This window comes from Solea solea, chromosome 5 (genome assembly GCF_958295425.1).
Source record: "Solea solea chromosome 5, fSolSol10.1, whole genome shotgun sequence".
NCBI lineage: Eukaryota > Metazoa > Chordata > Actinopteri > Pleuronectiformes > Soleidae > Solea > Solea solea.
Window position 1 is genome coordinate 21,830,210 of NC_081138.1, and position 16,099 is coordinate 21,846,308.

General features: G+C 41.9%; 1 protein-coding gene across 1 annotated transcript in view; it reads left to right on the top strand.

Moving 5' to 3' along the window:
* The window catches only part of ush2a (Usher syndrome 2A (autosomal recessive, mild)), a 197,253-nt gene that overhangs the window by 30,912 nt on the left and 150,242 nt on the right, over positions 1 to 16,099 (top strand). The window contains exons 12-18 of the mRNA XM_058630175.1: positions 6,455 to 6,650; positions 7,265 to 7,395; positions 7,484 to 7,691; positions 11,233 to 11,516; positions 12,627 to 12,855; positions 12,955 to 13,092; positions 15,521 to 15,701. Coding sequence (XP_058486158.1) covers positions 6,455 to 6,650; positions 7,265 to 7,395; positions 7,484 to 7,691; positions 11,233 to 11,516; positions 12,627 to 12,855; positions 12,955 to 13,092; positions 15,521 to 15,701 — 1,367 coding nt within the window. The remainder of the gene's footprint in view (positions 1 to 6,454; positions 6,651 to 7,264; positions 7,396 to 7,483; positions 7,692 to 11,232; positions 11,517 to 12,626; positions 12,856 to 12,954; positions 13,093 to 15,520; positions 15,702 to 16,099) is intronic.

Consider the following 16,099-nt stretch of genomic DNA (forward strand, 5'->3'; position numbering starts at 1 on the left):
CCTCACATGAAACCTTTTAGATGGTCAAAATTGTCCTTACAACAGCCAAAAGCCCTCAGTTGATGTTTTTGAACAATGCATTTGTATACATGTACATGACAGTGTATCATAAACGCCATAAATCCAGCCTAAAAAAAATCGCTCTTTTTTTTCTTCTTTAATCTGAACATCTGTATTTGTCTTTTTTTAAACGCCACTGTTCCCCCTCCCTGTCTCCAGGTCCCCGTCCCGCCTTCATCCTTTCTCTTTGTTGATCACCGCTTCTTTCACACTCTCTCTCCATCTCGTGCTCTTTCTTCCTCTCATGGGTCTCCGTTTAAATAATGTCTCAAATCGACTAGAACAATGACAATCCCTCAGCATGCATCTCTAATCAGCTCTTTTTCTCTCTCTCTCGCTCTCTGTTTGTCTTTCGCTTCATTTCACTCAGCAGTTTTTCCACCCCCCCCCCGAATCTTTATTTCCCCTCTCTCTTAGTCTTTAATTCATCCCTGTTTGTCTCTGCTTCTCATGCTTCTTCCCTCATTTCATACACACTTACTGTCTTTGTGAGCCGTTCTCTTTTCAGTTCTACGTACATTTTTTTTTGTTTCAGAGCGAGATGCGTGCATGTAGTTGAGTGCAGTTCCATTCATGTTTCATATAAATTAAGACCCCAGTGTTTAAAAGAGAGTGTCTCTGCAGAGATTTCTGTGTGCACGGCACTTCTATTCCAAACCTGTCCCTGCCGTCACTCTGAGTGAATATTCAGGACCTTTCCCTCTGTCTCCATAATATTGGAGCATAAAAGGCTGTGTGGAATATTAGCGTTAAATATTGCATGCGTTCTGTTGACTCGGATCGGCCCGGCGCCGTGACGGATGTTGTACTAATCTGCAGAATTTCCTCAGTGACATTAAAGTGACAGAAATGCTCAGACATGTGTCAAGATGATCAACGGGGCCTTGGAAGACGCACACACTTAAATTTCTCTCTCGCACACAGACACACGTGCGGGGGGGGGAGAGGCACAGACGCTTCCCCACTTTCTCACTCTGTCTTTTGATTCTTTCTTATGTGCACTCTGTGTCACACTTGATCTTTTATCCTGTCACTCTGTCTCTTTGCATCTCTCCACATCTGATGAATTCAGCCGCGTCTGAGAGATATATCGCGTATTGTACGTCGAATCATATGCTTTTATTTCCTGTTGTGTAGCGTCAGATTAATAATTTCCCGGGATTAAATGCTGTGTGATGTCAGTTTTTACATAAAAGTAAATCATAGAAATATGCAAAAAAAAAAAGAACCATTGTTTCAACTGTTTCTCAGTCTGAAATGTAAGACATGTGAAGGAGTTGCATCAGGCTGTTTTTAAGTTCTGTGCGTGTGAGTGAGTGTCTTTCTATGGATGTGAGGACATTTTAGTCGTCTCATCTTCACAACTTCAAAGCACCTTTTTTTTTTAGTAAAATGATCGGCGCTTGATACTCGGCCTGCATTTTCCTGGTTGATTTCCTCCTTATTTGCGTTGTGCTTAATATTTATAGTTAAAGTGGTTCAAAATCCACCCCCCGAATTATTTGCAACAAAAAAAAGAAATCAGTTATTCATGTTGCTGATAGTGTACAAAGGCCCTGAACCCTTTAAAACCGAGCGTATTGCTGACAACACGTCTGCACAAGCGCACTTTGCATTACTGTTGTTACGCAAAGTTTTGTGCTATCGGACAAATTCCATTACGGTAATTTCTCGCACTGTTTCAGGAAGCCCGAGAATCAGCGTCTTTGTCGCCAGAGTGGGAAGAACACCTGTACATAGTTTACATGTTTTGGCCTGTTTTTGAACATTGAGAGACAGAGAAACGGAGAAACTTAAAAATGTTATTGTAAATATGTTTTATACTGTTCCAATTTCAAATTTAAATTGTTAAAACAGTATTTTAACATGCAGTAAATTGTAAATAACTGCCCAATATTGGATGTTATTCTGGAAAAATGGGCAAAAGCACTTAGTTACATTCTCTCGTCCTTTTATGGTTAAAATAAGCAAATAAAAGTCAGTATTAGGTGTTAAACGGTTGAAACTTTTTTATTTAGGTTTTGTTTAAAAATTACCTCTACAGACACAGAAATATAGAGAATGTGATGGGTTTTGCAAACCTTTTAAAATTCTAACTCAGGCGTGTATTTGAGGGTTTTGATTAGGGAAAGGGGCAGTTGTTGATGGTTAAGGACAAAGTGAGTGCTAGGGTTATAAGTGTCCTCAAATCGTATAAAATCTAAAATCGCATTAAACTGAGTTAGATTTATTATTATATCAGAGGGATCAAATTTGTCAGTTTTTTTAGTTTGCTGTGCTATATATATATATAAAATGTGCAGTATCTGTCCACTGTGTTTGTTTGCATCTGTGTCTGTGTGGGTGATAGATACTGATGGCTAGTGACGTTAAGTAGAATTGCCCAGCATCTCTCTCTCTCTGCTGAAGTTTGCCACAACAGCAGAATTTCACCTATGCCGAGGTTAACCGGGTTAACTTCAGAAACACATAACTCAGGCTTGCACACACACACACACACACAAACACGGTCACGCACACACGCGTGCACACACCCGTGGCACGACCTTTCCAGTGAGAGCGTGAAATTGGTCATGGCATTTAGGATAAGATGCGTTGCCCCGGCAGATTAACACACACATATATATACACGCACACACACACACACACACAATGCTTGTGACATACCATCTGAATGTCCACATATCCATTATAGTAGCAGCAGCCTCACTCAGCAGATTTTGTTGAAGATGTTCTCCTTTCTTCTGGTTTTAAAGCCCACACACACACACACACACACAAACACATATTTTTTTTTGCATTATAACACATTTGTAAACAAAGGTTACTAACATTGATCCTCATTCATCCATTGTTTTTTTCTTTAGAAAGGGCTTAAGAAGCACAAGCGTGTCAGTAATTAGATGTACTTTAGTATACCACACTTTATTTCCGCACTTAATCCGCACGTGGATTTTGATAAGGAATATTTTCTGTGTGTCTTGCAGTTTGCTGGATATACGTTTAGAAGGTTATGTACAGAAAGAAGAAATATTCTGTATAATATTTAAACTATTAAGTCAGTAAGACTGGAAAGATGGCAATATAGGGCAACACTTGAAATTACAGGAGAGGTCCCTCCTCATCATTCAGTACGTTTACGTGCATGTTAAAAGTCCAGTTTTAGTCTGACAATAATTTGGTTTTTCCTGTCCTGTCAACACTTTAGTCGGACTCGGATAATGCAATTCATAGTCCAATTACTCCTGCATGTATACGCTTAGTCGGACTTATAGGAGAGGACGTATAAACTGTGGTGGCGACGGCGTCTTTTTTCAGGCAACACAGCGACCACAAGAGCCATGCTCGATCGAATTTGCAAGATTAACAGCAGGTACGAAACATACAGAACCACAGCACGATCCATCTCACTGTCACCGTTTGTTTGTTTTTGTGACGTAAAAAGGTCAACAGGAAACTGATTCAATACGCACTGGCTTTTATAGAGAGATACAGTGCCACCTACGGAGGCGGAGTCAGATGTACACGGCCAATAAATAGATTTTCTCCTCGTCTTTGCAGTAGTTAACTTTACTTTAGTCCACAAATTAGTATTTTGTCTGCAGGTTTTACTTATTTCCTGGCCACAAATTAGAGTTTCTTACAGTGTCATGGTTCTGTATGATGTTAATATTTTCATTTCCTTTGTGTTTTCTATTACTTCCCTGATTTAAACGCACATTTGCTTATTCTCTTTCAAGCCTGTTCAGCATACTAGTTTTAAAGCTGCATTATAAATAAACTTTGACTAGACCTGAGTGTATTGGATAGGATGTGAAGAAGACTTCAACAAATACGATGAAGTGTTACAGACCGGAGCTTTAAGTATGTGCCGTTCCTTTTAGCTGCTGGTTCTGATTGAGTGCCATCAATCCCCTTTTGTATGAAGAGGAGAATGAATGTGTGCGCTCTTCTTTTAACTCCCGAACACCAGTCCCTCGACTAATTAGCAAGCTCCGAGAGAGGGAAGGTAACGCAGCTTGAATGAAAAGAAAGGAGAAGAAAGAGAAAAAAAAACATTTTTCTTTCATTTGGTATGGTAATATTTCCTGCTCACATACTCATCGTGGCTATGAGAACAAGTAACCAGGGGATAGTAAAGACGGCGGGAGTCAAGTAAGCGAGGGGAGAGGTGGGAAAGTGGGTGAGATTGTACAAAGTGATTGTAGCTTTAATAAGTGAAACATTCGGAGACACAGAGCTGCAACGAGACGGACGGGCAGCTGGAAAAGCAGATGGGCAGCAGGGTCAAAGAAACAGGGAGGCAGTCATAACTTGAGGCCAAACCGCCACGTTCAACAGGAACAATTAAACAATGACATGTTCTGAGAAGCTGTACTTGTTTTTGTAGCTTTCTGAAGTCCAAATGACGTACAAATCTGTCTTTGTGAGGACATTTTGACCTTGTCGGTGCTGTTAAGACCTGGTTTTAGGGTTAGAATTGGGCACACAGCATGGGCTGGAGTGTGCTAAAGAACACTGATTAGTTGAACACGTTTTGCAGCTGTTTAAGCCAGTGCGGCTGCAACACACCTTTTAAAAGAAGTCGATGAAATTCGTTCAATTATTCATTTCGTTAACCATTTCAAAAATAACGACCCAGTGTATATTTGAATAGCCGACAAGCTGGCGGAACTAAATGTCGGGGAAGAGCTAAAGAAACTTATCAGCCTGATTTAGATACATTTTCTGGAACTTTGAGGTGCGGTGGAAACACAAACCACACACATTACTGGGAATTCTTTTCCGAGGTAAATAATTTCCAGAAAGTCTAAGTGGAAAAAGGGGCTCTTGACTTACAAACACACCATTGTGGTCATTCAAGAGAATACAAGTGTCAGGGCTATTCCTCATTGATCACACGGAACATTTTACATGCCAGTCTTACTCGTGTGTGTGTGTAGATTATAATGTGTTACCTCCAAATGACATGGTCTCCATATGTTATTGTCAGGGCTCCTGTTTTTCATGTTGTGTTCTCGCCTGTGTTTTTCTGTCTGCTCTGTTTGTTTGTTTGTTTGTTTGTTTGTTTGCAAGAACTGAGCAAAAAGTAACCAGCGGGTTTTGTTGCGTGATTCTCATCCTGTTCCTTTGTGTCACACTGAAACTACACATGAGGCCGCTTGTTGTCACGGACCAACATTTTCTTATTGAGGATCTTAATGACCTCTCTCTTTCCTGCTCTCACACTTGTGAATATTCTCTCTCATCTTAGAAATAATATAATTTTTCTCCCCCTTCGCTTTTATCCACAAATAGGTGGATCTTTTCCCATTTTCATCTGTGCTCTCCCCCTGCCTCCACCCTCCCCTCTCTCCCCCTGTGTGTGTCACACATAATAGGCCCAGTGCAGGTCTGCATGTGTCACACACGGGAGGAACTCCTGTGTTTTTAATACATTTTTAATCCCACCATTTGATGCCCCCCTTGTCCACCATAATTTGTACTGACTGCTGAACAAAATCAAAGGCCTTGTACTCGCTGGTTCTCGCCTCTGCAGCTCTGTGCTACAGGAAAATGCATTTTTTTTACACACACATGCACCTTTGTGTGTTGATATTAACATGAAAGTGGGTCTGTGTTAGAGTCACTCCTCATTAGTGGTCTATGTGCAGTGTGTGTGTATATGGCTCTTTATTATACAAGTATAGCACAGAATACCTCTGTGTTTTCTATTCATTTTTGCATATTCTTCTCATTAGACTTAGATCTACATGGACCACTGATTTCTGTCTTTATATCTCGCCTCTCTGTCTCATTCAGTGTCACTTCTTTTCACTGTTTGTGACAGTCTTTGTTCCATAAAATAATTCCACTTGTCATGGGACCTTTTTCGTGTGTGCACGCATACGTATGCAGGGTTTTTCTTTCCCTGCCGTTGCTTGGCAAAGGTTTGTGTTTAGTTGTGATCTTTTCTGGGTTCATTGCAGTAGGCTGTATTGCGATTTTTATCAAATTTCTATTAGTTGTTCATCGCTACTGTACGGTCATTATAACATTGCTAAAACAACAGATGTGGCATAAGACATTTGCACAGTACTGCATATTGTTTTCACAAATTTGCTTTTGATTCAGTTCCCAATTTTAATCTAATGTAATATCTTCTTTGACTCCACCCACTGCCCGTAAGGTGATTCCAAAATCTCTGTTTTTATCCAATCACAACCAAGCGATGCCCCAGGGGTGTTCCCTCAATGTAAATCTTCCCCCCGATGCTACGCAGTTTGAGTTCAAGTCAGTCTGAATGGCGTAGAAGGACTGCCACTGAATAAATTGAATACAGTGCAATTAATGCTAAATAATAATAATGATAAAAAACTGAGTCTGTACATATATAAACATCTCTTTTATACAGTGTCAGCGTTGTGCACCCCTCTACAAAGACAAGCCCTTCAGGTCAGGTGACCAGCTCCAGCCCATGAACTGCCGACCCTGCGTGTGCCATGGCCACGCCCTCTCCTGTCATTATGAGGTCCGGTTAGACGACCAACCAGATGAACATTATCGAGGAGGAGGAGGCGTCTGTGACAGCTGCATGCACAACACCACAGGTACACAGTTAGTTAGCCAATAATAAACATAAGGTGTGAGTGTGATTATTATACATGAAGTACAGTCTGATGTAATCAATATAGTCAGTTTGGCCCCAAGAACTATATTGACAACTCTACTATACAACATACAGATGTCTTAAAGCAAGGGTAGGTAATATAGTGTATTTTTGTCGTTACTGATCCAAAATTTCAATGTCACCTTTCAGCCTAATAAAAATAAGATGATCTGAGAGTGAACTAAACTTCTACACCTTCTCTAGACCTTGTGTTCTGCTTGAGGAAATCTGGCACATGTTGGGAGACTTTGACCAATCACACTGCAGTTCAGAGAAACGGCTATACATACTTGTTGCTTGTCCAGAATTGGCAATCAATCAACTGTATTTTTTTACTATTTTGTTATTGATCAGAAGTGATGGCAGTGGCGGTTGTGTTTTTAAAAGTTTTCAAACCATTTATTATTTTGGCATGAATCCCACTGAGCCAAAGCTTAAACCTGGATTATTTACGATAGATTTGTGTCATCATCATCTTCTTTGATCTCTTTGTGTTTCCTATCGTTCACTTACCTGCCTTTCACAGCGTCTGTATCTTTATGTCTCTCTCACCAGGTAACAACTGCGAGCTCTGCATAAGTGGCTTTTACAGGCTTGAGGAATCTGATCCCACGTCAGTTGATGTGTGCCAGCCATGTAACTGTCATACTGCTGGGACAGTCAATGGCAGCACGGAGTGTGCCCAGGTTTGTTCAGTTTAAAGGAAGGGTTGGGGTTAATCAGACTCAATATCTCTGACTTTTATTAAACTCCTCCTGTGGTTCTTGCCTCCAGGTGGGAGGTCAGTGTCACTGCAAGGCTTCTGTAACAGGCCGTCGCTGCACAGACTGTTTGCCTGGCTGGTACGCTCTTAAAGCCTCAAACCCAAATGGCTGCATCCGCTGCAACTGTAGCAACGTGGGCATCAGCGATGTCTCGCCAGCAGTAGTTCTGAGCTGTAACCACGACACGGGACAGTGCCGTTGTAAGCCCCATGTTACAGGTAAGAGTGAGTAGTTAATTCTGAGGTTCTTGTCCTTGCATTTTACCTCAATGAAATATTTGGTGTGGTTGTAGTTGGTTGCACTGCATTTCGTCAGAGGTGTGTGTGATGTCACGTGACTGACGGTCCAGCTTCTCACCTTGTAGATTCCACCCATACAAGCTAGAATCTCTCATTTCGTGTGCAGAAGTCATTATGGATTATTGCAACTATCAGTCACACTGGTGTCCACATATGTGATCGGGATTTTCCTTGAAATGTGAAGAAGACCGGAAACTAGCGATTGAGACCATTAAGTCCTGCTGTTTACTGAGAAAAAGCCTCATTTTCCTATAGACTTAATATTAAAATGGAGTTATTTTTGCAACTAGCTGTGTCGCCACCCGGTGGCTATTCAGTATATTCTCACTTCCTGATTGACTTCACCAAGGAAACTGGAAGACTACGTTAATTTCTTATCTACAAAGGATGGAAAACACTGGAAGTAAATCTAACTGAAACAGGACAAGCAATACTACAAAATAAAACAGGAAGCAAAGTTAAACACGACACAATAAAAAAACGAAACATGCAAGGAAAGGAGAAAACCAGAGATAAATAACTAAAAAATCTACAGTACAAGATAAAAAATGAATGTCATATCATGTTTCTACAGCAGGTCAACATGCATTTTGCATTTTAAAGTGAGACTTTAATATGATAGCGAACAGCTTGACTTACATAATCCTGATGCATAAACCAACTAAGAAGCAGAAAATGGCAGTGATGAGAGAAGAGTTGTGAAAGTGTGTTCACGTTCTTTCTGGTGTGCAAAGGCCGTCGACATCCCTGTAGCGCTTGGGGGGGAAGAAGGCTATCAGCCCTCTCTTCAGAACTTCGTATTTTACTACAGTTATAAAAAAAACTCTGGTTCCCCTAGTACTTTGATAACTTGTGCTTTTTTTATGAGGTCAGTCACTGTTTAGTTGTTCATCTTAATTAATACATAGAGGCGCGCACACACACACACACAAAGTGGATATAGTGGGTGCACACACCAGAACAGTCACACAGGCATAAACACATAACCCAAGTGTTTTGCCAGCCAAAATAAACAGGCTTTTCTGCTGGCGCTGCTTCCAGCCGATGTGCTTTTCTTTGTGATAAATGGTTTCACTCTCTCCCCTGTGTGTCTTTGAAGAGGGCTTGTATGAAATGCAAAACTGGCCAACGCTCCTCAACTCAACGCATCATGGCTATTGCTAAGCCTCACTGTCAAGGGCCCATGCTTGTGCGTGTGAATGCAGGAGCGTGTGTGTGTGTGTGTGCGTGTGCGTGTGCATGCGTGTGCGCGCATTTCTTAATTTGTGTCAGAGGTGCTAATGTCCACTATATAGTATATGAGGAAGATCTCTGTCTGTCTGGATGTGTGTGTCTGTCTGTCTGTTTCCTGGTCATATGAGTGACTTAATACGTGTAAATGTTTGCGTGTGTGTTCATGTGCACACTGGCCTACATGCCATCAAGGACTAAGCTGGTATTTAATTCTCTAATTCAATGCCAAGTTGATTAAAACAAACTGCTGCAGCCTCTTGTATTTTTCACACCATTTCTTACACGACCCACTTGAGTTTTTTTTTTTTTTCCTCCCCCCTCTCACTGTTTGTTTGGTTGTTCCCACAGGTATTTTTCAGAAATTAGATTTGATTATGGCAATTTATTACTGCCAAGCTCATACCTTGAGCAGAGCAATGGCAGCCACACTTCAGAAGGACGCAATTGAAATGCGCGCACGGAGACACAGATACACACACACACGCGCACGCACACACACCCTCATAACAAGGTGCCAGAGTGCATTGTGTACATAATAGTGTTTGAAATGGTGATGCATGAGCCTGTTAACCAGCTGGCTACTGATAAAAGGGCTGGGCCATGTCTTGAAAAACACATGCACGCACACACACACACACACACACACACACACACACACACACACACACACACACACACACACACACATGCCGACACCAATGCAAAATGTCTCCCTTTCTGTTCTGATATTTGTTTTTTCCCAAAGTATGCAGATTTCAGAGGAAGCACAGAAACACATTTAAGTATAAACATATCGACAAATATTTAATCTAACATTACATTTGAAAGAGAAATTAAGTAACGATGCATTTGAGGGCGCAACTGTGCACCACTTTGTATACATCATATATTATAGTAGGTGTGTTCACCTTCATATTTACCACCAAAACACACACACATACACAAGCACACACACACATTCCTCCACTATGAAATAGGATCTATGGAGAGAAATGCATTCATATCTATAAAATCATTAAAGTAGGCAGACCAGGGGGAAATGCCAAGTGTCTGCCACACACACACACGCGCACACACACGCACACGGTTATGTGCTGTAACACGGTTGTACAGGTATGCTCTCATAAATGTATGTGCGTGCATACACACACACCCCACATATGAACACTCGCTCGCTCATAAATGGCTGTGGTGACTGTGTTGCCCCCAGGCATCCATTTAGGGACAGATTGCCTGTCATGGAATACGTATGGCATATTCAAATAAGCGCCGCACACACACACACACACGCAGACACACTGCATATTATAGTTTAACTAGCTATGTAGCCTAGCGTTGCCGCTCCTGCACCTCCCAGTCTGGCGCCGGCGTTCGTTACAATCCGGCAATTAGAAACGGAAACGGAAAAATGAAATAAGCTGACAAGACAGAATCACCAAAATCAAAGTGAATTAACCGGATTAATTTCAGCTGTTAACTTTTGGCCTGAAATTTTTTGCAATTAAATGCATGATATTTAGTTGATTTCCAAGTGGGGCAACGAACGAGAGAGCGTAGACAATTAATCTGCACGCACAAGTCATTTTCAGGTGGTGTGTAGATAATGTCTGAAGCATTGTGTCCAGAGTTTGAACGTCTGAGTGAGTGACACGTCCACAGGTTCCTGGCTTGAGCATGCAGGAGTCAGGGCACCCACATGTTCTCCTGCTGTGGATTATCCCTGAGTTTCCCCCGCTGTGTCCTCACATGAGATAATGCAGCTGGCCGAATAGTTCAGCCACAACTAAAAAAGAAATACAGTATATTAGTTAAGAATTTTTTGTGTTTTTTTTCTATGCCAGATAGTAATTTAATATATTTTCCTGTTCTTCGATCAATCTTGCCAGCCCTCTATTGCCTCATTCGCTTCCCTTCTTTTCTTGTAGTAGCTTAATTTATTTATTTTCTCACTCAGTGAAATTAAGTGTTTGGCCTTAGGTGAGTGATCCATCATATGTAGAGGGCCAGGCCCTAATGATGGCAGTTTTATACACTCACCCACCATTTCTCTTGCTCACTTAGTCTCCCCCTCGCTTACACACGCACATGTAGACACACACACCTACAAACAGAGAGAGACTAAACGCTGGTATTTTTTTCTATTTCCTCCCTTTTCTCTCGGGTGGCCCCACTCTGCCCTCTTATAAACATTTCTCTAACCCCTTCTCCTTTCACGCACTTTTGCCAGGTCTTTCCTGTGACCGCTGTGAGTTTGGTTATTGGAACCTGTCCCACCCAGGCGGCTGCGTCCTGTGTGACTGCGACCCCATGGGTTCCCTCAGCCAGTTCTGTGAGCCTGAGCGGGGGCAGTGTGAGTGCAAGCCCGGGGTGGGGGGCAGGCGCTGTGACTTGTGTGGCAGCGGTTTGCACGGATTGAGACTGGAGGGCTCCTGTGCTCCCTGCAACTGCTCACAAGATGGGACAGAGCCCGGAACAGTCTGTGATCCCCGCACAGGACAGTGTGTGTGTAAGGTGAGCATACTGTGTTTGTTATGTGAACCACAAGAGTGGTTCCAAGTTTGTTTGTGACCTTGAAAAAGCAACACAACAACGTCCTGTCATCGTCTGTCCTTACAGTCTGTCTTTTTTTGCTGAGCTTTCAGTTATATTGTACAAACAGTTCATCATAATGAGCGGGTATATTTCTATGTGTCTTATCCATACTGTCTCCAAATAAATAGTGCTACTTTTGCTGCCATTAACCCTTAGTGCTCAATTGGATCTGTGCCACAGGAGCATCCTTGGTAAATTGCCGTGGGAATAATACACGACTCCTTGTATGGACATCCTGGGGCCGTGTGTTTATCAGTCACATCTTCAGGCTTTTACAAAATGTATTTTTCATTTTCTTATGAGTCAAAGTTATGATTCATTTTATATCGCATGTCGAAAAATAGAAGAGCCCAGCGAACTTTGAACTGTGACGTATTTAACAATTTCACAAATTCAATCTGGTTTTAAACATTTTGAGATAAATAATTTCATCAGATTCCCTAGGTTGTGCTGAAAAAAGGATATAAGACAGTCTGTATCGCACATTCTTTTAGACTCTGTATATACGTTTTATATAATCGTGAGATATAATTGTCAACATATCGGTGCCAAATAATTATATATTAACATGGTTATTTAGACTCACCTGCACCACTGCTTTATGATTTCTCACACTAATGACAGATGCCATATGTCTTTCTCTATAGAGCTGAACTTAATGTAAACTTAACAGCATTGAGGCCCAGACAGAGGTTGTCACTAAGTTTTACCTGTTTATATTTGTTTTTCAGGATGAAAGGTGATCTGAAGTAACTCTCCCCTGCTCTACCAATTACATAACTTAATAAGAGCTGCTTTGTGGCCCTTGTCTTGTGGTATATTCATTTCTGGAGTCTGACAGTTGGAGCAAGACAAAGATAAAATAGTCACATTGACTGGATACCCATATAAAAACATAACAGACTGAACCACAGGACAAACGGGCTTTAAAAACACGGTTCAGTGCGACTCTGGTGCGGTGGCTGCTGATGGTGATCGTGGTTGCTTTTTTAACTGAAGTTTACTTGAGTCAACATTTCTCATTTACAGAAACATGTGACAGGTCATCGCTGTGACTTGTGTCGCTATGGTTACCACACCCTGGAGCATCGAAACTCTCTGGGATGTCTGCCGTGTGTGTGTGACATCAGTGGCACAGTACCGGAGGGTTTGTGCGATGTGCGGACCGGACAGTGCCCGTGCCGAGACGGGATGGAGGGAGCACAGTGCACCAACTGTGCGCCCAACTACTACAACAGCAGCAGCTCAGACTTCCAGGGTGAGACGACACAGATTGGTTATTGCTTTTCAGTTAAATTCAACAAATCACATATTCTGTGTAGTTCTGGAATGTGATGATGTTTTTTTGTTCCAGCAGATGGGTTGGTCCAAGGATGTGTACCGTGTCAATGTGACCCCAGAGGAACAATAGCAGGAACTGTCTGTGACAGCACTACAGGGCAATGTGTTTGTGTCCCTACACGCTACGGACAGGACTGCAGTAGCTGCCGACCTGGTAAGTGTGTACAAACTAACTGATTAAATCTAGTTCTCACAGTCAATGCGTTTACTCACTCACTCACTCACTCACATCACTGTGTTTACTTGCATGTTAAAAGTCTGATTTTAGTCGGACTAAGACAATAATTTTGTTTTCTTCATGTCATGTAAACACATTAGTAATAACTAAAATTGAGCTAGTCCTAGTCAGACTAACATACCTGGATAATACGATTCATAGTCCGATTACTCCTGCGTGTATTCGCTTAGTCGGACTAGAGTCAGACTTTGAGACTTGGCGTTCTGTGCATGCACCAAAATTTCCTCCCCTGTCTTTGACCTGGAAGTAGAAGGAGAAGACGTAGAATCAGCGGTGGTGTCTTTCTTCTAACGTCATTTATCCTCAGGGAAGTTGTACGATTACCTGTCTTAGTCAGACTATGGCCTTTGCCTAACGCACTGACTGGCAGACGAGCCAAGCCTATTTGATTTCAAGCTTGCTGTCACAGTGACACACAAGCATGTGAAAGACCGAGACCATGGACACCACTGATAAAATAAAAGTTCTGTGATGAGAAGCTAAGCAAAATGTATTGAATTAATATATTTTTTGTGAGGCATCCTTGTGTGACCCCCCCCCCCCCCCCCCCCCAGCACCACCACGAGCTGCCCATTGATGAACTCCCAACAACTGCAATACTCTCGAAGAGGACTGACTATGGACACAATGCCAAATATATAGAGCTGTTGGAGAAAATGTTGATGGAAAACCTCTGCTTTCCCAAATGTGTGTGTGTGTGTGTGTGTGTGCGCAACAACATGGCACGTGCCCTTTGCCAGGTCTCCAATCAGTGATTGTCTCATTTGTGCCAGGTCTCAACATCAACACAAAAGAGCGGAAAGATCACTTCTTTTCACTCATCTGACTTTTTGTGCATTAGCGCATGAATTTGTCGGAGTGTGTGTATTTGTATGTGGGTTTTTAGTGCTCCGGGACAAAAGGTAACAGATGTTGTATTGTGACAGAAATTCAGGAGCAGCGATGGCATCGTCAGGGTTTACTGTAACACAAGCTGTGGATGGATGCGTTTGTTGGAAGGGTGTTTAAAAGATTAAAACAAAGGACACAAAACCAAATGAAGGAAACGGGATGTCCTGATCAGAGGTGAACCTCGAGTCCGTGTTCAAGCTTGAGTCGCTAACGAGTCTGAGTCAGGTCTGAGTCTTCAAGGTTGAGTTCCACGATGGCCTCCTGTGCTCAACTTGACTGAGACCTGACTTTCTTTGAAATCAAATTCTACTTTGTTTTTAGCTTCTCTTTAGACGTCTTTAAACTTTGAACACACACACCACCAACGATTGGTAGAAATATAGTATTTATATAGAGCTATTTCACAATCATATGTATTCAGTATATTAATATGATTACAAAACACGAACCAAAACATTTAGAGTCCTCATCTGTAGCGTTTAAACCCGATTGACTGTTTTTCATCTTCCGTTTCTACAAATTGTCCGTCTTCATTTCCTGAACCGCTAGTTCATGTCATTGTGAACTTCCTGCCCGAGTGACAAAATAGAATGTCTAATTTGTTTATCAGCTGACAGGCCTCGAGGAAAATGAACCAAATTGATTTCATCCTTTTCGAATTTTTGAGTTCTTAATGTAACCCCGGACACACATTGGATTTGTGCTCAATGTAATTACGAATAAATTGGAACAACAAACTGCAATTAACGCTCATTCGGAGGGACATGGAAATGATGCAGGCTAGGTCTGAAATCAGTCCCTGCTTCACCAGATCTTACAATTCCCCAGGTGGTCCTAACCCCTGTTTCATAAGCCTCCTAGTCATCATTGGATAATTGTGGATACAGCCACATTTGACATTTAATTTAGGTGATGTCGATTTTTCTTAGAACACATATTGAGCATATACTGTATCTCATAGTGGATATATATATATATACATATATATATATATATATATATATATATATATATATATATATATATATATATATATATATATATATATATAACAAATGTCTTTGAGTTTGTGCTTTTTAAAAATCACTATAATTAGAACGTAGTGGTTACCACTCACGACCCAGTTGGAACAAGTGCCTTTCTGCATGGAGTTTACTTGTTCTCTTCATGTGTGCGTGGGTTTTCTCCGGTCCAAAAACATGCAGATTTGGGGATTAGACAAGTTGGACACTCTAACTTGACCGTGAGTTGTTTGTCTCTATGTGACCCTGTGATGGACTGTCATGTCCTCATGTGGAGGGTAAAGCAGTAGAAGATGAATAAATGAATTCTAATTGGAACATGAAAGGAAGGAATCAAAAAATAATAAAAAAAACACACTTGGCGGTCAAAAGCATTTTAGTGACTGATCAGATGAATAATTAAGCTTTACTTCATGTTTGTGTCTGCACAGGCTTCTACCTCTCTCCAGATCAGAGCGTGTGTGCAGAGTGTGACTGTCATCCCATGGGAGCGTCGCTGCGCATTTGCGAGATCCCGACGGGTCAGTGCGTGTGTGCCCATCCCTCGGTGGCCGGCCGTCGCTGTGACCAGTGTCAGGAGATGTTCTACGCGTTCAACCCGGGCCTGGGCAGGTAAAAATACCACGTCAGTCTCACCACATGTACGAACAAACACACAAACACACACATGCGCTCATGCAGTGCGCGAGCCAGCAGGTGCTGTCTCTGTTCTCTGCACCGGGAGTTAACTGATGGGAAACCCAGACGTATGACTCTCACTCTGGTGTGTCTCGTGCGGACTGAAACAAACACCTACACACACATGCAAGCGTATGCAGGTTGGTGCAGACCAGGTTTTGGTCTACTGTTCCTGAGAAGATCAGTGTTTGTGGTTATAGAACACTGGGACACAGATGTATATAGTTCCCTTTTAACATGGTGTCATAGATGAATGGTGGTCCACAAACTGTTCAAAGAGTGGTCTAGTGTCTGTCTCTTTCTTTCTCTCTGTGTGTGTGGGAAAGGGAAAG